Source organism: Amphiprion ocellaris, chromosome 19 (assembly GCF_022539595.1).
Source record: "Amphiprion ocellaris isolate individual 3 ecotype Okinawa chromosome 19, ASM2253959v1, whole genome shotgun sequence".
Lineage (NCBI taxonomy): Eukaryota > Metazoa > Chordata > Actinopteri > Pomacentridae > Amphiprion > Amphiprion ocellaris.
This window is the reverse complement of record NC_072784.1, coordinates 3,092,190-3,114,125: the sequence shown is the minus strand read 5'-3', so window position 1 is coordinate 3,114,125 and position 21,936 is coordinate 3,092,190. Positions and strand designations below refer to the sequence as shown.

General features: G+C 39.5%; 2 protein-coding genes across 3 annotated transcripts; both read left to right on the top strand.

Moving 5' to 3' along the window:
• Positions 1-424: 424 nt before the first annotated feature.
• On the top strand, positions 425-5,054 carry rpain (RPA interacting protein). 2 transcript variants are annotated; one of them, XM_023266997.3, is made up of 8 exons: positions 425-624; positions 730-921; positions 2,428-2,517; positions 2,901-2,973; positions 3,119-3,239; positions 3,519-3,582; positions 4,626-4,766; positions 4,929-5,054. In XM_023266997.3, exons 1-8 carry the CDS (start codon positions 553-555, stop codon positions 4,956-4,958), a joined length of 783 nt encoding a protein of 260 aa, XP_023122765.2. In that variant the 5' UTR covers positions 425-552; the 3' UTR covers positions 4,959-5,054. The 2 variants fall into 2 exon arrangements, with proteins under 2 accessions (XP_023122765.2, XP_023122766.2); XM_023266998.3 differs by lacking the exon at positions 2,428-2,517.
• A 1,841-nt stretch (positions 5,055-6,895) lies between these two features.
• On the top strand, positions 6,896-19,553 carry LOC111566415 (26S proteasome non-ATPase regulatory subunit 11A). Its single transcript, XM_023266995.3, has 13 exons — positions 6,896-7,054; positions 7,741-7,842; positions 9,802-9,998; positions 11,878-11,935; positions 12,165-12,359; positions 12,494-12,638; positions 12,801-12,861; positions 14,031-14,093; positions 14,267-14,392; positions 15,431-15,466; positions 15,609-15,660; positions 15,770-15,913; positions 18,293-19,553. The coding sequence occupies exons 1-12, from the start codon at positions 6,964-6,966 to the stop codon at positions 15,910-15,912; spliced, it is 1,269 nt and encodes a 422-aa protein (XP_023122763.1). The 5' UTR covers positions 6,896-6,963; the 3' UTR covers position 15,913; positions 18,293-19,553.
• The last annotated feature ends 2,383 nt before the right edge of the window (positions 19,554-21,936 follow it).

Genomic DNA, 21,936 nt, shown 5'->3' with positions numbered 1-21,936 from the left:
TTTGAACTAAAGACTAAAGACAAAAGTACTTAGTGGTACTTTGTATTTTCTTGTTTAAAAATTAATCTTCAGTTGCATGGAAATTAATTTGTTGATGTACATTTTAAAATGTAATTTGTTTGCTATTCTGTCTCATGGTTCATACTTTGGTCAGTGTCAATATTTTTGACTCAGTATTTTGCTACTGTTTAATCATAGTAATACACCAGGATGTAATTGTAATTATTCATAATAATAATAATGAAACAAACAGTTTTTATTTTATTTTATTTTATTTTATTTTATTTTATTTTATTTTATTTTATTTTATTTTATTTTATTTTATTTTATTTATTTGTTCATTTTTATTTTTATTTTATTTTACTTAAGGTGGTTTTGCGTTTTAGCAGCAAGAAACGTCATAGCCCGTCATACAACCCGGAAGAGCACATTAACTTCCGGGGCGCGGGGTGAAAAGCTGAAATGTTATGGTTTTGGAGTGTTCTTCAACTTTAGCTTGTTTGTAACAACGAGTTTTAGTATAAAAACATAAACCCCCTAGCAGCACTTTTAATGGACGCATTGCAAAGACACCAGTCACTTTATAAAGGGAGGACTCCGCCATGGAAAGAAATGTACCGACAGGTGAGAAATAAAACTTTACCGTGTCAATTAGCTGGCTAGTTAGCATGCCGATGCTAGTTCTTGTTTCGCTTTAACGTCGTGTTCTTCTACTTTTCTCTTTTTAAGCGCTGTGTAAACAGGCTGAAAAACAGCCGCTCCAGGCTGCTGGAGAGATACCGGCAGATGGGGGAGAGCCCGCAGTGTAGCGGCTCCGGGGCCTCCATCATCGTCCAGGAGGTGATGGAGGAGGAGTGGAGCGCCCTGCATTCAGAGGACTGGAGGCTGCCCTCCCTGTGGGGGCCGGACGGCATGGCGGAGGTCGGTGTCTTAGTCTCTACCGGGCAGAATCCAAGTCGTATTTTTCTCCACTTTTAGGACTGTCTTGTGTAATTGTTAGCAGTTTTGTGTGTGTGTTGTTTTGAATCAGTGGCGGTTCTAGGCAGATTTTACTGGGGCAGCCAATGTTTAATCACAGGGGCACATTAAAACAACGACAACAATGGTATTTAAGCACTAAAACCTTTTATTTTGCTTCATATTAAAATGAAACAAACATAACTGCCCTGGGGCAGACCGACGGAAGCGTGGCTGCCAATCCGCCCCTCCGACCACCACCAACATTCACACACATTCATACTACAGTGTGAGTAGCAGCACTGGAGGCCAGGTGGGTAAAGTGTCTTGCCCAAGGACACAACAGCACATGACTAGGACAGAGCGGGAATCGAAACGCCGACCCTTCGATCATTGGACGACCCGCTCTACCACCTGAGCCACAGTCACCCCCAACATTTGAACTTTTGGCTGACAGAAGTTAGACGAGAGAGTAAAACTGATCCTCCCTTGTTTAGAACAGGCAGGTTCTACTTTGAAAAACTGAAAGACCTCCTGAGAGCCCAGAGGCAGAGATACGAAAAGCTCAACAAGGCCAAAGACGAGGAGCTGGATCAGCTGAAGAAACAGACCAGGAGATCCTCAACCTGCAGAGTAAAGAGGAGCAGAAGGATACACAGCAGGGGGAGAAAGAAAAACTGCAAGAGAACAGTCAAGAACAACAGGAAGAAAATAATCAAGAACTGCAGGAAGAAAAGCAAGATTTGGAGGAGGGAAATAAAGAAGTAGAAGAGGACAAAAAAGTAGTGGAGCTCCATGAAAACAATCACAAAGACAGGAGCTTCTTCGGTTTCTGGTAAAGAAAATACAGAGGAAGAAAGATAAGAAACAGAAAGAGAATGTAGAGAAGACGGAGCTGAAAAGGAAATTTAATAAAAGCAGGAGCATTTTACATTTTCCTCTTTGATGCTTGTAGAATCTTAAATTTCCCAAAACACAATTCAGTGACCAAGTATTGATTAAACCAGACATCAAAGAATTTAGGAAATGTGATTTCCTAAGTATTAGGTCTCTTTTAGCATTGGAGCAGCTGAAAAACAGTTGAAGCAACTGAAACGATGGGGTTATCAGGGCCGGTGTTGAAATGTGTAACATAAGTCAAATTTGAAATCAATCACATGGAACAAAAGTGGTGTAGTTTCCTGCCATTCAAAATCCTAGAACTACAGCAACAGGATATGGTGGTAGTGCTGTCTGGTAAACTGGTCCTCAGATACGTCAAGATCCAAAGCCTTGGCCTGTCTGGATTCTTCTATATCTGTGTAAAGATGCACAGTAAACATAGTTTACAACTACGGTTATATATTAATTTATTTAATGCTTCATCTCTCTCAACACCTTGACATGACCTCGTTGCTTTCACTTTTTTATTTGTGGCAAAAAAAGATGTAATGTTCCTTTGCTTACTTTGTGCGTGTCTCTTGCAACAAGAAATCTAGCTCCTCCTGTCTCCAAAATTTGTCGCAAGATCGAATCCCACCAAACGCAGGCAGATCTTCTGTCTACGAGGCAGACAGCACAGTGAGTAAAGCTGAGTTGATTCATCTATAGAGCACAGAGTTTCAGTTTTGGCGGTAGCACATATCATCGTGATTAAAGTGATCAGTTTTCTTATTCAGTCAGCACAGCGGCCTCTGTAGGCCCCTGTGTAGAACCGCCACTGCTTTGAACTGTTCAAGTGTCTGATCTCCAGGAGAGCTGCCTTGCATTCACACTGTGCAGGAACTTTTAATAAAAATCTTGTTTAAAATATGTCTTCCCTCTCATACAGTTAATAGTGAGTGACTGAATAAGCACAGCAAAGATGTGAGATGTCCTCAGATTCAGAGCCAGAATACACATTACTTTTAAGAGCTGAATACTATTATAATAAGCGTTTTTCTGGATCCTCTTCTTATAAACAGATGTTCAGTGTCACAAGGGAATATGATGAACTAGCAGTGCTGGAAGAAATCCAGCAGGAGCTCATGTCTCAAGGTAATACATTCCTAACTAATAAATACATGGACATGGTAGTGGATGCTTGAGTTATTTCTTCCCATGGATTAGAAATGTAGGCTGTGTGAGCCTGATGATTATGAGTATCATACTCAAGCTGAACATGGTTTTCTTTGCACCACAGAAATGTCTATTATTGAAGAGTACGAGAAGAACCTGCAGTTTGAGCAGCAGTACATCTCCTCTGTTGTGGAAGGGATGGAAGAGATGGAAGAAATGCATATTATTTGTCCCATATGTCACAGGTGAGTACGGGAAGTCACTGCTTTAAACATGTGAGGTCGGCATTGGTTGATTTTTTTTTTCCCCATTTTAATATGTTTTTACAAAAATATTATTACCACAAATCTAAAGCTACTGTACCACAGTTTTCAAAGCGGTGCTCAGTGCATCTTAAACTTTTAATTTTGTGTGATATCTTTGATTTGGGATATCATTTCTGTAAGACAGAAATCTGTGCCTTATTTTTGAAGTTGCATTGACAACATATTGTTATGCTTCAATGCTGCGTCTTAATCTTTCAGGAACAACCTGAACATCAACAGCCATTTTATCTCCTGTCCATGTGGAGTTTATATCAACACTAAGGTAGGTTTGTCAAACTCTGATCTCTTGATAGTGATCCCAAAAGTCTCAGTTTTAGGGCTATTAAAAACTGGAGCAGTGTGGAGGCATAAGCATAGGCAAAGTTGGAAGTTTTAAAATGACAGTATATTAGTTTGGATGCAGCAGTTTGCTGTGATTTGCACCAAAAATCAAAACGTAATTCATATTTTCTCTCAGCATTGTTACTGTAATGTCAACTGTCAGCTGATATCTGACAATCTACTCGGGATTCATATAAAAAAAGACGCTCCAGAATGTGCCTGAGGATCTTATTTTCTTCAGAGTCACGTTATGAAAGTGGTTGTGCATCGATCGGCCACAATATTATAACCACCTGTTAGGTCCCCATTGTGCTGCCATAACAGCCCCGACCTATAGGGGCTGGGACACAGGACCTGTGAGGGTTTCCTGTGGGGTCTGGCAGCAGATCCTCTGGGTCGCGAGGCCTGCATGTGTTCTTCTTCTGAAGGATCCCAGATATGTTCGATCTGATTGGAGTCTTCGTTGTGTTCGAGTCATTTATGAGCAGTTTTTGCAGTGTACTTCATCTGCAACAGTGTGGAGATTGTCAAGTAACATTCACATAATTACCAGAACCTAATGTTTCCCAGCTGTACATTGGATTGTAATGAGATTATCATCGTTAATTGCTTCACCTGTGGGTGGTTTCAGTGTAGTGGTTGATCTGATTCACTGGTATGGGTTAGGTTAGCCTCCAGCTGTCTCACTGAATCTGTGGCAAAACTTGACGTAATTCTCCATATCTCAGAAGTAAGAGAAAGACCTTACAAAGACACTAAGTCAAATCAACATGATTCCTCTGTCCCTGGAACGTGTACTATATGACTCATTCAAGCAGAAGGGATTCTTCTTAGTCATCCATCCATCCTACTTTGATACTTATAAGTTACCTCCAGGCTAAAACATGACTATGCTGAATGCCTGTGGACAAAGAAAGAAAAAACTAAGTAAGTCATTACTTTGGCTAATATGATGTAATGTAATGTTGTACATCTTGTTCTCAGAAACAGAACATCACCCCTGACATCCTGCAGCATCTTCTGGAGTCCAGAGTCTCAGAACACATGGAGGACTGTCTCCACAACCCTGTTTTCTCCTTAACTCCCAGCACAGAAAGCTCTCTCAACCTAATGATAAGCTGCCAGGTACGACACAGTCACTGGCAAGTCTGTGATGTCTTTAACAGACTGGATGTTTATAGTGATCCAAAACAAAGGAATAAATTACTGCTACTGCAAAGTTAAAGGAGATAACTCTGAGTTGTAACAGATTCAGTATTGATTCATTCTTGTTTTCTCTGCTTTCAGGTTTGTGACTATCTGTCCATCGTCCTGTGAACGGAGACACGGCTGTCAAATTTGATTTGAGGTTTATTTTGGTGCTCACTTTATGTTTTTTGAAATAAAGACTATTTTTTTTTATATTTAACAAGTGATTGCTGTCTTTTACTGTATGTTGTACCTCTCTAGCCACCATGATCTGTTGATCTTTCACATTGAAATTCAAATCTGATGGATTTTGCTGTGGGATGAATTTACTTTTTCCCCCAAGATTTTATTTCCACAAAGTGTCAGTTCCATATCAATTGTTTGAGTATGTCACCTTTATGTGCAGGCACTATTTATAAGTAGTGCAGGGAACATTACAGACAGATAAATGAATTATGAATCAAAATTATATTTGTTGAGAAATAAGTTTATGTCCTTCATGTAGTGGTGCTTGCTTGTATACTGTTGTTTTTAGTTTGATGATGCATTTCTCTGTAATTTTAAAATCATTTCTGTTGCATCTTTGGCTTAATATGACCCCTGAATTATTAATTTCTCAAAATGAAAACCAGAATTTTGGTGGAAATTGTATGCAAAATAAATTCACAAATAGCAAAGTTATTTATTGAAATAGACCACAGTAACCAATATGAAGGGGCAGTGGTGGCGCAACGGTTAAGTCTTTGGACTACTGATCAGAAGGTCAGAGGTTCAAGCCCCGATGTGGTCACTGTGGGGCCCTTAACTCTTCCCGTGGCTGACCTGTCGCTCTAACCACAGTAAGTATATAAAATATGCAATACAATAAAATCCCACTAAAATGTTATAAAGACCAGTAAAATGTAGAATTCCCATCATACTTCTTCCCTTTTAGCATTTTCTAATAATAAATGATACAAATTGAAAATAATCTTGCAAAATGTTTGGTTATGCTGTAATTTCCTAATATATTATCTACCAACAACAACCTTTGTTAGATGTGGATTAAAGATGAGAAATAATAAAAACACACTGCAATTTGATTTCGACTACACTAATTATAAAGCATAGTGTCTTAATCCCACTATGAAGGAGAGGAATAGTGCAGGATTGATCAGTTATCAATTTAAAAACCTGGAGGTTTTTAAATTTCTGCTGGAGGGTAAATTGCATTAGAAATCTTTTAAAATTAGATGTTATATTGTTGTAGTGTAAATTGCCTGTCGAATTATATAAGTATCTAAATGACTATACTTGTTTTTGAACAGAGATGGTGGTTATTACAGGAGGGGGGATTTAAAATTAAAACATGTAAGATTTCTCCCGTTAAAGTCATTTTATCTTTCAATATGTGGAATGATGTTGTGGAACAGATTGGAGGTGGAGCTCAAGCAATGTCCAAGCACAACCCAGTTTTAAAAGCGGTACAAAAATTTGGTTTTCACAAGGTACAGAGAGGAGGGAGTTTGACACAGGTATACCACTGATTATTAAATGTCTTTATATATATATTGCTTATTTTCTATGTTCTAAATATGTACATAAGTAATTGTGGGGGTGGGGTACAGAGTGACTGATGGTTGAAATGGAAAAGGGGTAGGAGTAAATAAGCTTATGCTTTGTCCTACTTCTTTTCGGATATGTTGAGTTACTTTTTTTTTTGCTTTGTTTTATTGTTTGCTTGTTTTGTTGTGTTTTATATTGTTTTGTTGTTGTTTTGGATATTTTGATTTTTTTTTGTGTCTTTTTTCCCCCCTCTCATGTCCGAAATAAAACATTCATGTTACTAAGCTGTGTTTTTTGTCTTATTTCTCTCTTTTTTATTTTTATTCCGATATTGCTTGCTCTAGATTTGTATATATATTTATCCCTATTTCTTTATTACCTCATTGTTGCACTGCCTGCTCTACGTGTCTTATTAATTACCCCCTGGGGACAAATAAAGTTTTCTGAATCTGAATCTGAATTCGTTCATGCATTCATTCAGGCAGGCGGTGCTGGATGCCGCCTGTAGGGGGCAGCGTTGCTCCGAACATGGGTACGACCTGACCGGAAAACAGCCGGGCAGAGTGGAGCGGAGGCAGGCGAAGGAAAGATGGCAGCCGCGGCAGTGGCTGAGTTTCAGAGAGCACAGTCTCTTCTTGGAACAGACCGGAATGCCTCTATCGATATCTTACATTCAATAGGTAAATATAACCGACGGGCCGCGGCGCTAGAAAGACAGTAGTTAAACGGTCAGACACGGACGCTGTACTTTTACTCCATCAGTTAGCTCGCTCCACTGTTAGCGCGTTAGCAGCTAAGCTAAGCTAGGCTAGCTAGCTCAGTGCTGAGCGTCTCTTTTTTTCTCCCTGCTTGCACAGTGAGTCAGCAGCAGTGGGCTAGCCGGCTAGCGGCATACCGGCTAGCTCATGAGACGGGCTAACGCTAGCTAGCTGGGCTCATTCATTTGACAGGGGTTTGGGTGACAGCTGGCTAGTTACCGTTAGCTTGCAGCTAGCGTTGTTAGCGGCTATTCCTCGCCTTGTCAAATGTCAGGCCGGCAGGGAAATTAAAGTGAAACCGAGTTAGCTCTCTGACATTACATTCTTTGACATAGCGTTTAGCACAAACCCATATAGCACATGTTTTTGTGTTGTTTTTTTAAAGCTTAGCTGTGTAGCTGTCATTGTCGTTTATTGTTTAATTTGACAGCTACGGTATTTCGCAGCTTCACTAACCACTTGGCTGTTTGCCATCTATCCACGATATAACTTGACTTCTTAGACCCCAGCAGTGTAACATAAGCATCTTCACTGTTTGTGAGTCGCGTTGATTCACGTTCATACGGATCAGATTACATCATCGGTACATACGTGTGTGTGTGTTGTAGTGAAGCGGGACATCCAGGACAGCGATGAGGAGGCGGTTCGTGTTAAAGAGCAGAGCATCCTGGAGCTGGGCGGGCTGCTGGCAAAGACGGGACAAGCTGCAGGTACACAGGACATGATGTTCACATTTCACGCTGTTTGGTTTGAGCACACACACATAAGGAATGATGAGACAAGACACTTTGTCAAAACAGTAAACAACTTGATCAGTCTGTCTTGAAAGTTCAGCAAAGACACCAGCTGTTTTTACATTCTGTTAAGAGTCTTCGGTTTGCAGCATGTGAGTGAAATGCTCTATACCAGGGGTGTGAAACTCATTTTAGTTCAGGTTCCACATTCAGCCCAATTTGATCTCAAGTGACCAGTAAAATCACAGCATTATTACCTATAAATAACCAGAACTCCAAATGTACACATTTGAGGAATTATCTTTTTACAAAACATTTTAACAACAATTTTTTTCATTTTAACAACATTAAGCCTCAGTTCATCATTTCCACATTACAACTTCCAGATCACAGAGAGTCTACAAAGGAACACAACATTTAGTCACAGGTATATGGAACTGAATGATATAGTATTTTACTTTATGATCAAAACGACAAAAGTCAGGCAAAAAAAGACCAAAAAACAAGACAAAATATTACAATAACAAGACAAAATATTACAAAAATGATACAGAAAATGACAAAAAAATGAGAGGACTGACACAAAACAAAACAAGAGACAGAAAATTTGCCAAAAAATTTAAGAGCTTGCAAAAAACGAGACAAAAATTACACAAATGACAAATGAGACAAAAAAAACAAAACGACACAAACAACACAAAACCATTGAAACACAACACAAAATGATAAAAATAAGACAAGCGAGACAAAAAGAAAACACAAAACAACAAAAACATGAGACAAACGACAAGTCAGACAAAAAAAAGGCATACAATATTACAAAACTGAGCCACAAAACAACCATGAGCAATCTAGTATTTTACTTTATGATCAGAACAACTTGTCATGGTCTAGGAATTATTATAAATTTATAGTTTTCTAAATTCAAAATTTGCGGTTAATGTCTTCTCTTTAATTTTTCTAAAATTGTCCTGCGAGCCTGATTGGACCCTCCGGTGGGCTGGTTTTGGTCCAGAGGCCACCTGTTTGACACCCCTGCTGTAGAGTCTGAGTCACAGTCATATGCACATTTATAATGTTCCTGAAATGCAAGGAGTTGGTGGAGTTCTGGGCCAAAAAAATTGTACTTTTTGTTCATAGAAACAGTCTCTGTAGGGTCTTCTTCTGACAGATGTGGCTGCCCTTAAATAAACGAAACAAAGCAACATGTTGTGCTGGGGAAATATTAGGTTTAAACATCCTGTGGGAAGCGTGAGTGGTTTTGGGCTGACCAGTGTGTTCCTGTTTGGGCTTGTGGGAGTGTTATAACTCATCAAAAACAAAAAGTAGAACCAAAAGAAATTCTGACCTGTGTTTTACTGGTGTCTGGAATTACTTGTCATTGATAGGGCTGAAATAACTGCTTATTTTAATTGTCACTTATTTTCTCAATCAAGTAATTCACTCTTTGGTCTATAAAATGTCATAAAATGTTCATCAGTGTTTCACAAAATCTAAGATGAGGCCCTCAGATCTCTCTTTTTTTAAAAAAAATTAAGATTAAAGAAGTTTACAAAAGCAAACTCAAACTGATTAATCTGTTATCAAAACACATGGAGATTATTTTTAATAGTTAACAGTTAATCAAGTAATCATTGCAGTTTTAGTCATTGATGACACAACAAGATGATGATGATGCCTAATTGCCCAAATTCTCAATTTTCAGACTGTCCATGTCTTCAAGATGTCTGGTGGGCTTCAAATTAGACAGAAAACATTTTAATTGCTGATCACGACCATGTCCAATTGAATAATGAGATATCTGTCTGCACCGAAATCGTACGAGACATATTGACTCTATTGCTAAGGAGGCACATCCTGTTCTTCTGAATTATCTGATTTGCTTTGGTAAAAGTTTTCTATTTACACATTTCCCTCGTTTGACCCTCCTCTCAGAGCTCGGAGGCCTGCTGAAGTATGTACGGCCCTTCCTTAACTCTATCTCCAAGGCCAAGGCAGCCCGGCTCGTCCGCTCTCTGCTGGACCTGTTCCTGGACATGGAAGCCGCCACAGGTCAGGAGGTAGAGCTCTGTCTGGAATGCATAGAGTGGGCCAAGGCTGAGAAGAGGACATTCCTCAGACAAGCACTGGAGGTAAGACTCGGTGCCGCCGCATGGTTTGTCTTCACCGTGTGATCTGTTTCACCACTGGAGCTGTTCTTTTCATGTTTATTGGGACAAGCAACAGCAGATGATTTGTACTCAAATGTCAACAAGATGCCTCAAATAGTTGGTCTCTAAACATTTCCATTACTTGTGTTACTTTTTGTCCTGCACACCAAACAGACAGGTCAGTTCAAGTTTAGGAGAGTACATGTCTGGGAGGTCTCTGGTTTTGGCACCGATGTGGAAAAAAATGACTGGATCAATATCTGACTAACTGAAAAAAAAGTCTTCTTTGTGTCACCAGTTTTCTGACTGTTACTATGAAGTGCTTACACTGCCAACATGTTTAATGCTATTGTGTTGTAATCTAAAACCTTAAATATGTGCAGCGTTATTTGGTATTTTTAATACTTTATTTGTTATTGTGTTTAAAAATATGTTAATTAAATATATTGTTCACACTTTAGTGGGGCTTTTAGGCTACATGGGTAGTGCATGCAGCAAAATGTGCACTGAAACCTATTTGATTAGTCGTAGGAAAAATATCTGTGCATTATCTTTAGATTAACTAAATCTGCTGCAGTGCACTGATTACACTGTAACTGCTAGTTTTATCAGCCTCAATGAAATATAAATTAGCGTACAAAGCCACTATTTCTAGCATATTCAATTATGTTCACCTTGATTGTTTTATACTGAAATGAAACGGACTCAAAGCAGACCAGTGTGCATATTCATATGGTTTATGAAAGTAGAACTCTATCAGTCCCAGCTGAAGAACTGTTGATGTATTATGTTAGTTGTTGGCCTGTAATATATAAACTGCTCTTTGCAAAGTTTACACTGGAAAAAAATGCAGTCACCCCAATGACTTCTGTGAAATGGTATCAGTTATTCTGGAGCCGACCCTGAGTAAATAATCGGTAAATGTTAAGTACGTTAGGACTGTCAGTTTTCATTCGTAGTGTGAGTTTAAAGTTGTGAAAACATGGGGGTGTTTACAGGCCGTCTGTGCCTTCTACAGTCAGAAATACTGGAGTAATCCTGTTCTTGAAAGTCTTTTTTTTTTTTTTTAACGGAAGTAACACAGACAATTGTCACACCAAAAAGAATTAGATAATTTTGACAAAAATCATTCACTATTTTACCTCTATTAAAGGTATATGTTCGGTCTACTTGCTCTAGCAGTTGATGCACATTTTTGTTGTGTAAATTTTTCCACGTACCAGATGTGTACTTGAGCCCTGAGATAGTTGGTCTAAGGGAGAAGGTAGTAACATAAAGCTAGACAGAGGATATCAGAGGTCAATTTTTTGTGCATTTTAATCTCTTAAACCAAGTTAAACGTTATTCTGTTCCTCACAATCACCCATTGACAACATACAAAAGAAACAATAAACATGGGGCGCCCGTATAGCTCAACGCGTTGAGTGGGTGACCCATGTACAGGGCTGGTCCCCGACGCAGCTGGCCCGGGTTCGATTCCCGCTCGCGGCCCTTTGCTGCATGTCTTCCCCTGACTCTTCTCCCATTTCCTGTCTCTCTCTTACTGCACCTATCCAATAAAAGCCGATAAAAGGCCAAAAAAAAAATAACTTTAAAAAAAAAAAAAGAAACAATAAACATGAAAAGTCTTGACCATATACGTAACTGTACACAACAATATGGGTGTCAGCAGGCGGCACACGTGTCCAGGAGACCGAGAGGTGCTGCTCCTCCACCTCTATGTACCCCAAGATGGACTGTAATTGGATGCAGTTTCCTAGATTTAATAGCATGAGGGAGCAACTAAGCAACAACTCGGCACATATTCGCACAATTTATCAGGCATACATTCGGAGGAACATAACATCTTTTCTCTCCTCAGGCTCGACTCATCTCCTTGTATTTCGACACGAAGTGCTATCAGGAAGCACTACAACTGGGTGAGTGTTAAACCTCCTGGAGGTTGTTTTAAAGCTGGTTGGCCATTACAGAATATAAAGAGGACAAAAGAAACATTGTCATGAAACTGTTGGCTTGAGGTTTTTGTTTTAAACTGTGCTTGTTAGTTCACGTCCTTACTCCAGGGTTGAATTTTTTTTCTTTAATTTGCACCAAAATCTCAGCCTGAAAGCATTTTGTTGACTCTACTACACATCCTCCTTTCTCTAGGCTCCCAGTTGCTACAGGAGCTCAAGAAGATGGACGACAAGGCCTTGTTGGTGGAGGTTCAGCTGCTGGAGAGCAAGACATACCACGCACTCAGTAACCTGCCCAAGGCCCGCGCCGCCCTCACGTCTGCCAGGACAACCGCCAACGCCATCTACTGCCCACCCAAACTACAAGCAGCTTTAGACATGCAGTCAGGTACCATAAACAACACATACACCAGAGTTTCTTGTCATGATCGAAACATAATCTGTTAAGAAAATTAAAGCTGCAGTTCTCTCTCCAACGCTGCCGTTAATTTGACATTCATGTGGGTGTTCGTGTGTTTCCAGGGATCATTCACGCAGCAGAGGAGAAAGACTGGAAGACAGCTTACTCCTATTTCTATGAGGCCTTCGAGGGCTACGACTCCATTGACAGCCCTCGAGCCATCACAGCCCTCAAATACATGCTGCTCTGCAAAATCATGCTCAATGCGTAAGTGGTTTGCGTACAGATCTGTAGCATCTATAGTTTAAAATTAGGCTTTAATAGATCTTATGTAGCATGTACGACTGTGTTAAAAGTTAAATATATTTCATTTTCACTGAGGGGGGACATACAGTGTTTGTGTCTGATGTAAATTGTTTTCTGTTTCAGGCCTGAGGATGTCCAGGCCCTCATCAGTGGCAAACTAGCTCTGCGGTATGCTGGCAGACAGGTATCACTCTTCATTCCTAAGACTTTCTACTCGAAGCTTTAAGAATCGACTTTTAGCTAAGCTTTCCTTGAACAGAGATTGTTCTATCGTAGCTTAAATTAAAATCTAAAAAATCTAAATTAAAATCGAATGCCATAACAGATCTTTAAAAGTCTTGACAGGTTTTAAAATCCAAGATCACGCCCAGAACTTGGGACTGAATGATTCTGAAAAACAATTTAATTATAATTTTTTGGCAGATATTGCAATTTAATGTATCATTTTTTTAAAAGTCAAGTTTCAGTTCAATATTCACTCACCTGCAGCATGAGATGCAATCAAAAGCCTGATTGTCACAGGAGGAGGACAAATGAATTTGTAAAAGCAAAACATTTTAAAACCTGTGTCAGAATTGCTGCAAGCCACATCCCTGAACCCCATAATATCCACTGATCAATGGGCAGCATAAATAGCCCATTAACGTTTCTTCTCAAAATACATAAAGTTTTGTTTTAGATCAGTACATTTTTCTTCATTTAATGTATAGTAGTGGAACACAGTTTATTGCATTGTTTTGATTATATTATTTTTGCAAATTTAAAATGAATTTAGCATCAGTTTATTATATATATACATATAAGCAGGCCTTAAAGTCTCAGAAAGCAATAAATTAGATTTAAAAAGAGTGCAGATTGTGTGTGGCACATGCAGTTTAAGTCTCAGTCTTTTAGCATCTTTAAGCCCTTTTGTAGGGTTATGGTTCTAAACAGGTCAGTTTGAAACATAAAAAAATCAGAGGCAGTGTTTTGCACCAACCCCTGAAGCTAATCATTGACCTCTCGTAGATTTCAGTCTGCAAAATTTCTGGTCACTGGACATTTATGAAAAGTGACCTCCTTGTGAAGTCAAGAACCCAGTAGTTTAACTTTAGTGGTAGATCTGCCTCAGTTTTCATTGCAAGTTGCATAATATGACATGTGAGAATGGACGGACATAGCAACAGTAACTATGCTTACCCAAAGATCAGTTAAATTTGGATGGATGGTTTTTGCTGGATTTATTTAAGAACAGATATTGAAATTGCTTACTTTGCATTCAGTACAACACTCGTCTCTTTTAGTAAAAGCTGTTCATTCGCTGCCATCTCCCTGTAACCCTTTCTTCATATTTCTCACTTGTTTTCCTTACAGACAGACTCACTGAAATGTGTGGCACAAGCCAGCAAGAACCGGTCGCTCGCAGACTTTGAAAAGGTTTGTGTGTGTAGAGTTTGATGCTGTGTGTGGACTTTTTGTAAACTGTGGACAAACTTGAAGCCGCTGTGATTGAAACACTGTCTGTCTGCATGTTTATGTAATTTTTAAATTGTGTTTTAGCCACTTCACCCTTAATTTGTCATTAAAAAATCGCTCCTATCCTCCCCAAGGCACTAACAGAGTACAAAGCAGAGCTGAGGGATGATCCCATAATCAGCACCCATCTGACCAAGCTGTATGACAACCTGCTGGAGCAGAACCTCATCAGGGTCATCGAGCCTTTCTCCAGGGTCCAGGTAATCATCCTCAGTCAGTTCAGACAGATATGGAACAACATCGTGACATGGAAGCGGTTCATTAAGACTTATATATGAAAGTCACCACAATAATAAAACCACTCACAGGTGAAGTGAATAACATTGATTATGTTGTTGCTATAGCGCCTGTCAGTGGGTGGGATCTATTAGTGAGCAGCTGTGTCTTCAACCTGATGTGTTGGAAGAAGGTGAATTGACAGCCTGAGGATCTGAGTGACTTTGGCAAGGACTGACTTGTGGAAACAGATGGCTGGTTTGTTGGATTGTTGGGTGCTACTGGTGTGCAGTGGTTAGAAACTGCAAAAAAGGTTCAAGGGAGGATAGCCGGTCAACTAATGAAAGGGTTATGGGCATGAAGTGGAAGCAGGCCTGTATGGTTTGATCCTCAGAAGAGCGACTGCAGCAGGAACTGGACTATGGAGCAATAGAAGGTGACCTGGTCTGATGAATCACTTATTTTTGTTGATCATGTGGACAGCTGAGTGCATTATTTACTTGAGAAAGAGATGGCAGCAGGCTGCAATGCGGGAGGCAGTGTGATGATATGGGGAATGTTCTGCTGCTGGGAAACCTTGGGTCCTGCATTCATGTGGATGTTACTTTGACACGTACCACCTACCTAAACGTTGCTCCTTCTGCAGGATAATCCTCCCTGGCACGCTTCAGAAAGGGTTCAGGTGTGGAATGAAGAACATGACGAAGACTTCAAGGTGTTGACTGGGCCTCTAAATTCCCCAGATATCAGTTTGATCGAGCACCTGTGGGATGTTCTAGAAAGACAAATCAGATCCATAACTTGCAACTTCTAGTCTTAAAGGATCTGCTGCACAGCACAGGACACCTTCAGAGGTCTGTGGAGACCAGGATTTGATGACTCAGAGCTGTTTTAGCTACACAATATTAGACAGGTGGTTTTAATGCTGTGGCTGATGGGTGTATACTTTAATGTCTGTACTAAAATGCTTAAAGCTGCTGAGGGTCTTGAAACAGTCTGATTGTACTTCTTTTCTTTAACAGATAGCACACATTTCCTCCCTCATCAAACTACCTAAGGTAAGGTTTTGGTCATCATCATATCATCTGATCCGTATTTTCTTAAAGACTTTAGTTGTCATTTCACTCTAGTTGCCTATTTTAAGTAATTGTTTAAGTTTTACAGCGGAAAAGCTACAGTCAGATTGTGTCTGCCTTACAGGGGGATGTGGAGAGGAAATTATCACAGATGATTCTGGATAAGAAGTTTCATGGTATGTCATGGTCTTTTCTGTAAACTCTTTATGTCAGTGTTTCCTTGCTGTAAATATTATCACTCTGTGGTCATTTCCTGATTTTATCCCACCTCCTCCTCCACAACAGGTATATTGGACCAAGGTGAAGGCGTGCTGATCGTCTTCGATGAGCCGGTGGTGGACAAGACGTACGAGGCAGCACTGGAGACCATTCAGAACATGAGCAAAGTGGTCGACTCGCTTTACAACAAAGCCAAGAAGCTTACATAAGGTCAGCACCAGTAACAGTTGTGTGTTTCTGCAATAGTTCAATAAAGGACATGCAATTTAAATAATGCGTGTTTATCCACAGCTCCTAAAATTATGGTCATTAGGAGAACAATTTATCCTGATTTGTGGGTGTATTTGCCCAAAGTTATCACAATGAGGCTTAAGTTTAAAGAAATTGTTAATAACCCTATTTATTCTTTCACACTTTCAGCGCCTCGACTTCCACATGTATTGATGTAATTGAACTTTTTAAAAACTGCTCATTAAATTGTCAAAGTTAGATCAAGTACAGTCTGATATTGAATCCAACTTTTATTTTATTATTTCTCTATTATCCCAACAAAAGGAACTGTTGTTGCCCTCCACATTTTCCTACTGATCTTAAATGTCCCACCCTGTGCAGTTATCGCCACCTTTTAGTTTGACACTTGTTATCAGTACTAATGATAAGAAGTCTCAGAAAGAGCTTTTAATGACTACAGCAGTAAGTGTTATCGGTCAGCATACAGTCAAAGCATTTAGTCTGTTGTGTTATTTTGAAGAAATCTGTGCATTTTTCTGTTATTTCTGACAATTTCATGAACAAAATAGTCTATTTTGCTTCAGTAAATAAAGATAGAATAAGATGGTGCCAAATGGAAAAGAATACAAATTGAATTCTTATCCTTTTGGCACTGGTGAGTTTCCTTTGGCACCGGCTATAACCTCTTAGAGGTTTGCCAAAAAATCCTCTGTGGTGGAAAACCCCGACATAAATAATTAGCTACCATATATGCAATAATGGTGCCAAGTTAGGATCAAACCACAGCTGATAATATCCACAACAAATGCACCATTTTAGCATAAAAACTGGAGATAGAGAGACTACAGGAGTTTTAAACCCCTATCCCACCCCTCCTGCCAACCAAACGGGCCAAATCTGGTCTGATGTCTTGGTTTGAACCAATGTTGGTAATGTGAGATGTTACAGGTCCGGTCTGAATCCTCCTGAACTGCACTTAATATCAAACATGCGTGATATTCAGGCTTTAAAATCTGGAGGATTAAGATAATAAGCCGGCACCTGGAGCAGCAGTCTCTGTTGCCAAGCAGTGCCAAACCCTCTATCCCCTGAGGCTAATGTTAGCTACAGATGACAAAACTGCAGTTCTGACCATGCTGAATGTGTCGTCCCCACCATGTTCTCATCCAGACTTGTGTAGCCCTCTGCTTCTGTTTCATTTCTCCCAGCAGAGTAGGATTAGTGTTACAGCAGGTTTCCCACTGAGATCATGTGGGGTGGTGCACAGCTGCCTGATTACTCCCTTTGGCACAATAATCTTAATTAACATCCTGTAGCGTATAATGTGCCATTATTTTCAGATTGTGTAGTTCATGCATGTCTGAGATTAGAGAGAAGATTATGTGGAGTTTCTCCTAATGTGCGTGATGCAACCTGATCACTAAATCTGTTAGGATTTTAAAACTTCTGTGATGTGAGCCTGCATTAGGTGTCCAACAAAATGCACGTACCAGCATCTAGAGGTAACCAGTCGCTTCATATTTAACATACAGATATGAGTGTGGTGTCTGTCTTACCTAACTCCAGGCTAGAAAATAAATACAGTTTCAGCCACCCCACACATTTGTGAAATATTGCATTAAGAATCAGTCTTAGGTCTTCAAGTATAATTTCTTTTAGTACAATCACAGCCATAGTACTAAACAAATTCTAACAAAAAAAGCCATTGAAAACTTAAAATTGATTGGTTCCATGAAAATAAGAGATTTTGAGTATTGGGCCATTTTATTAGACTGTAGTTTTGTTAGTTTTTTTGTAAACAATAAACAAAAAAAAAGTCATTTGTATTTGTTTGTCTGTCTAATGCAGCTGCACCTTTTGAAACGCAAAAAAGATTTTTCCACTAATATTTCATGATAATATTTGAGATCGTGTAAAATTTTAAGGGTGTCCGAAATCTTTTTTCCACCACTGTACATGTACTTCCCACAATTGTCTCAAGATGTTTTACAGAACCCATTAAGCCTGAGCAAGACCTAAGGCGACAGTGGCAAGAAAGAACTCCCTTTTAACGGGAACAAACCTTGAGCAGAACCCGGCTCACATGGGCCGACCCATCTGCCTCACTCCTATTTCTATTTTACACATTCAGTGAAAGTCACCCTTATTATTCTAGTTATGAATGACAGGTTCACTGCTATCATATGCTGTTACAACATTACTTTTAATGTATATCGGGTCCACATATCAGTTATTGGCCTCTCTTGATTTCCAGTAATCGTCATCCATATTGTTAAACAACACCAGCTTCATCCTTTACAACATTTCTTACTTGATGCTCATTTACCATGTTTGTGTAAACTGTCATTCTATCCCCAGAGTGAAACCATCGGTGACGTGGGCCAGTCAGACCTCCGTCGATCGCTCACTTCAAGCCGGGAGGGATGAGGGGAGGAGGATGAGGAGATTACAAACACTTAACAACCCAGCAAGCAAGCAAACAAACCAGCTGACCAATTGAAGACAACCCAACAGAACAACAAGCTGACAGGGTGGACTCCCTCCCTCAGCCCCTCTGCTCTCCCTCCCTCCCTCCCTCCCGCCACTGTCTCTACCTTCCAATCTGATTGGGGTTGATCAGACACAAAGTGCTCCTCCCTGTGGACAAATCCAGGCACTGCGTCCCTCCTCTCCTGTTCCACCACTGGTTTCTACAGTATGTAAAATTGGACAAGCCTCCCTTCCTCCTCCCTTTTTCTTTTCTCCTGTTTCTCTCTGCGCTGGCCATCAGGGAATCTTGTAAAATAACAATAAAGAATACATATACAGTACTTATACATACATGTATTATACAAAAAACCCCCAAACCAACATGTTGGGTCTGTTTTCAGAGTGTAACCTGGGGGTAAAGGCGGGTAGCTCGGTCTGCCCCTCACCGGATTCTACCTGTTCTGTTCCATTTGCCAACTGGCCCTAAAACTGAATGTTTAAATATTTTCTGCGGTTGTGAAAAAACAAAAAAATCCACCCGAGGAGTGATTTTTGAAAGTGCAGGGTGTCATAACGACCCCCCTCTCTTCTCTCCTCACATCCCCTCCATGACCTCCGCCCTCCCGACCCGTCTCACCCTGAGCGCTCTCACTCGCTCACTCACAATGCATTGTGGGATTCGTGGACCATACAGGGAATTCTGTCCACTCGGGACCATTCCACAAGGAGAGGGGGGGACGTTCACCACCACACCGGGGTCTCCCATAATCCCCCTCTTCCTTCCACCCCCCTCTCTCTGCACTCCCACTTCCTGTTTGTATATAACATTGCCAAGCGCCTGTATTCATCCGAGGCCTGATGTATTCACACTGTCCCCCTTTTTTATAATACATAAGAACGGCGCAAACCTCGCCTCCGAGAGCTTGGTCGGTCACACTAAGTGCTTTTAAAGCCTCCAGACGTGACTGGGATAGAGAGCTCTGTGTTCTGACCTGTGATGAGTGGATTGTGCAGAAAAAAGGCAGGTTTTTGCTGAAGAAATTAAAGCTGTACATTTCTGGGAACTAAACTTTGCAAGGACTCGAGGGTTTACCATATATGACGTTGGAGAAAGACAAATGCTAATAAAAAAAAAAGATTAAACCTGCAAGTTGTGTGATTTGAAGGTCCTGGAAATTATTTTTGTTTTCTCTTTGTCTAAATAATAGTTGTGCTTTTGTGTGTGAGAATATGCTTTAATGATTTTTTCCTTGTGTTCAGTTGCCTGTAGTGCATGAAAATAAGGAAGCTGGCATATAGACAAGTCACAAAGTAGTGGGATGTAAAATTAACCCTCGTGTCGTCCTGCGGGTCAAAATTGACCCGTTTTAAAGTTTGAAAATTTTCATAGTGAAACTTCTGATGTCCACATTTTAAAATTTTTTGGAAAATCTTTGAACTTTTTTTGGTGGAAAAAAATGTTGACAATGTTTCTTAAGAATATTCACAAAAAAATCAACCAAAATCCAGTCCGATGCAGTTCAGCAGTTCCTTTGTCCACATTCCCACTATAGGAGCATCCATACTTTCCCAACAAAGTGTAATTTCTCTCCTGGCCTGGAGAAGTTCAAAGTTCCATATTTGTGTCTGGTTTGATGCATATGAAAAATCCTTTGGGTTTATTCCAAGTATGCATAGTTTAGTACTTAGGGGTTCATTAACTTTAAACATTTCTGACAGACATTTTAAGACTTCTTACCAGAATTTCAAATAATTTGTTTACATTTCCGTTACCTCCACTTTTGCAATCCAAAAAATTACTGATTTAAAAAGAGGCCTGCAGGCATGTCCGAGTTTCAAATCACATACTTTTACTGTATAAGTACATATTATAGTACGGATGTATGAATATTGGAAAACACCCACTGGGTTCCAGATAAGTGCCAAGATAAAGAGGAGGAAAATCTTGTTTTTGCAACTACGAACAGCACAGCTGTGTTAATTGAACTTAACTGGAGTCCACCTGTGACTCATTGAATGGATTAGACATAGTTTAAAAAGGCACACACTGGTGTATATAAGGGACATGATATGTGCTGCATGTCAGGACACAAACCAAGCTGTGAAATAAAATGAAAAACTGGAGCTGTGTAGATCAGGGCAAAAATATATAAACATTTCTGAATGGTAGGAATTCTTTCAATGTGACAATGACCTGAAAATATGCACAACACATTAAATAGACGGACAAAAAACAAAAACTACGCTGAAATGTGTGACGTTTCTGTTGATTCAAACAAGACTAACAAAAGCTGAATTAAAAATTGACAAAAACAAAGATACATTTTGGTCAAAAACACGTCAAAATAAAACTGAAATCAGCTGCCACAGACAAACCTGGAGCTTTGACAACATTTCATCTGTTTAACCTCCAAATTCTCCCAGATGTTTCTGAATCGGTCCAATCTGAGCCAAGAGATGCAGCTTTAAATCTAATTATTAGACCACCTGTTGGTGCTACAAAGAGGAATACAGTTTAATGGAATACAGTGAGAGTTTTAAATAACCATTTTGGATTCAACATAACAGCATCCATTAGAAGCTTAAGAAAAAAAAGCAGAATGTCTTCACCAAGAACCACAAAGGTGGAGGCCAAAACACAGCGGTCACAGTGGTCCAGTCATTATTTCCAAAGCTGTAAGCTGAGATCCTTGGGAAGAAGTGATTTATATGAGGCTGAGCTTCAGACTGGACAGACGGATTGGACTCAGAACCCAGCATAAGAATCACCTTTACATTTATATTTAACCCTCGTGTCGTCCTGCCGGTCAAAATTGACCCATTTTAAAGTTTGGAAAAGCGAAAAAAAAAAAAAAGAAATTCTCAGTGAAACTTCTGATGTCCACATTTTCAACATTTTTGGGAAATCTTTGAACATTTTTTCGTGGAAAAAAAAGGAACGTTAAAAATGTTTCTTAAGAACATTCACAAAAAAAATCAACCAAAATCCAACAAAATTCGCTGTATTTATTTTGATTTTTATGTGAATGTTCTTAAAGAAAATATTACAAGTTTTACTGATATGTATATAATCGCTTCAGATATTTTTAGGATTTTTTGGAAGATTTTTACTCATTTTTTTGAAAATATTTACAAGAATTTTCTTGCCAAATTTGGGGGATTTTTTATTTAAAATAAAACTTTTAAGGGAACCATTTAAGGAATTATTGGAATTTTCTTCCTGAAGGTTCTGCAAATTTTCAGAAATTTGGGAAATTTTTTTGCAGAATTTTTGGATTTTTTTCAGACAAGGAAACAATATTTTTTGGTGCTCATAAATGAGGACAACAGGAGGGTTAATACATAGTTTCACTAGCAGGAAGTACTCAGGTTCTGCACTTCAGTGTGTGAATTATCCTACTTAAGTTAAACTGATATATCAGTATAAATGACCTGATGATGTTTTAATAGTGAAGCATCTGCGGATCCGCAGCATGTTACTGTTGTAGCTGCTGCAGTTGGAGCTGGTTTAACTACTTTAGATGTAGTTTTAT

Bases quoted from the DNA above. Each gene is read 5' to 3' on its own strand.
- rpain (XM_023266997.3), top strand. From the start codon at position 553: ATGGACGCATTGCAAAGACACCAGTCACTTTATAAAGGGAGGACTCCG. The intron at 922-2,427 runs GTCGGTGTCTTA...TCTTGCAACAAG, and splicing joins GGCCGGACGGCATGGCGGAG to AAATCTAGCTCCTCCTGTCT. The intron at 4,767-4,928 runs GTACGACACAGT...CTCTGCTTTCAG, and splicing joins ACCTAATGATAAGCTGCCAG to GTTTGTGACTATCTGTCCAT.
- LOC111566415 (XM_023266995.3), top strand. From the start codon at position 6,964: ATGGCAGCCGCGGCAGTGGCTGAGTTTCAGAGAGCACAGTCTCTTCTT. The intron at 7,055-7,740 runs GTAAATATAACC...TGTGTGTTGTAG, and splicing joins CGATATCTTACATTCAATAG to TGAAGCGGGACATCCAGGAC. The intron at 14,393-15,430 runs GTAATCATCCTC...TTTCTTTAACAG, and splicing joins AGCCTTTCTCCAGGGTCCAG to ATAGCACACATTTCCTCCCT.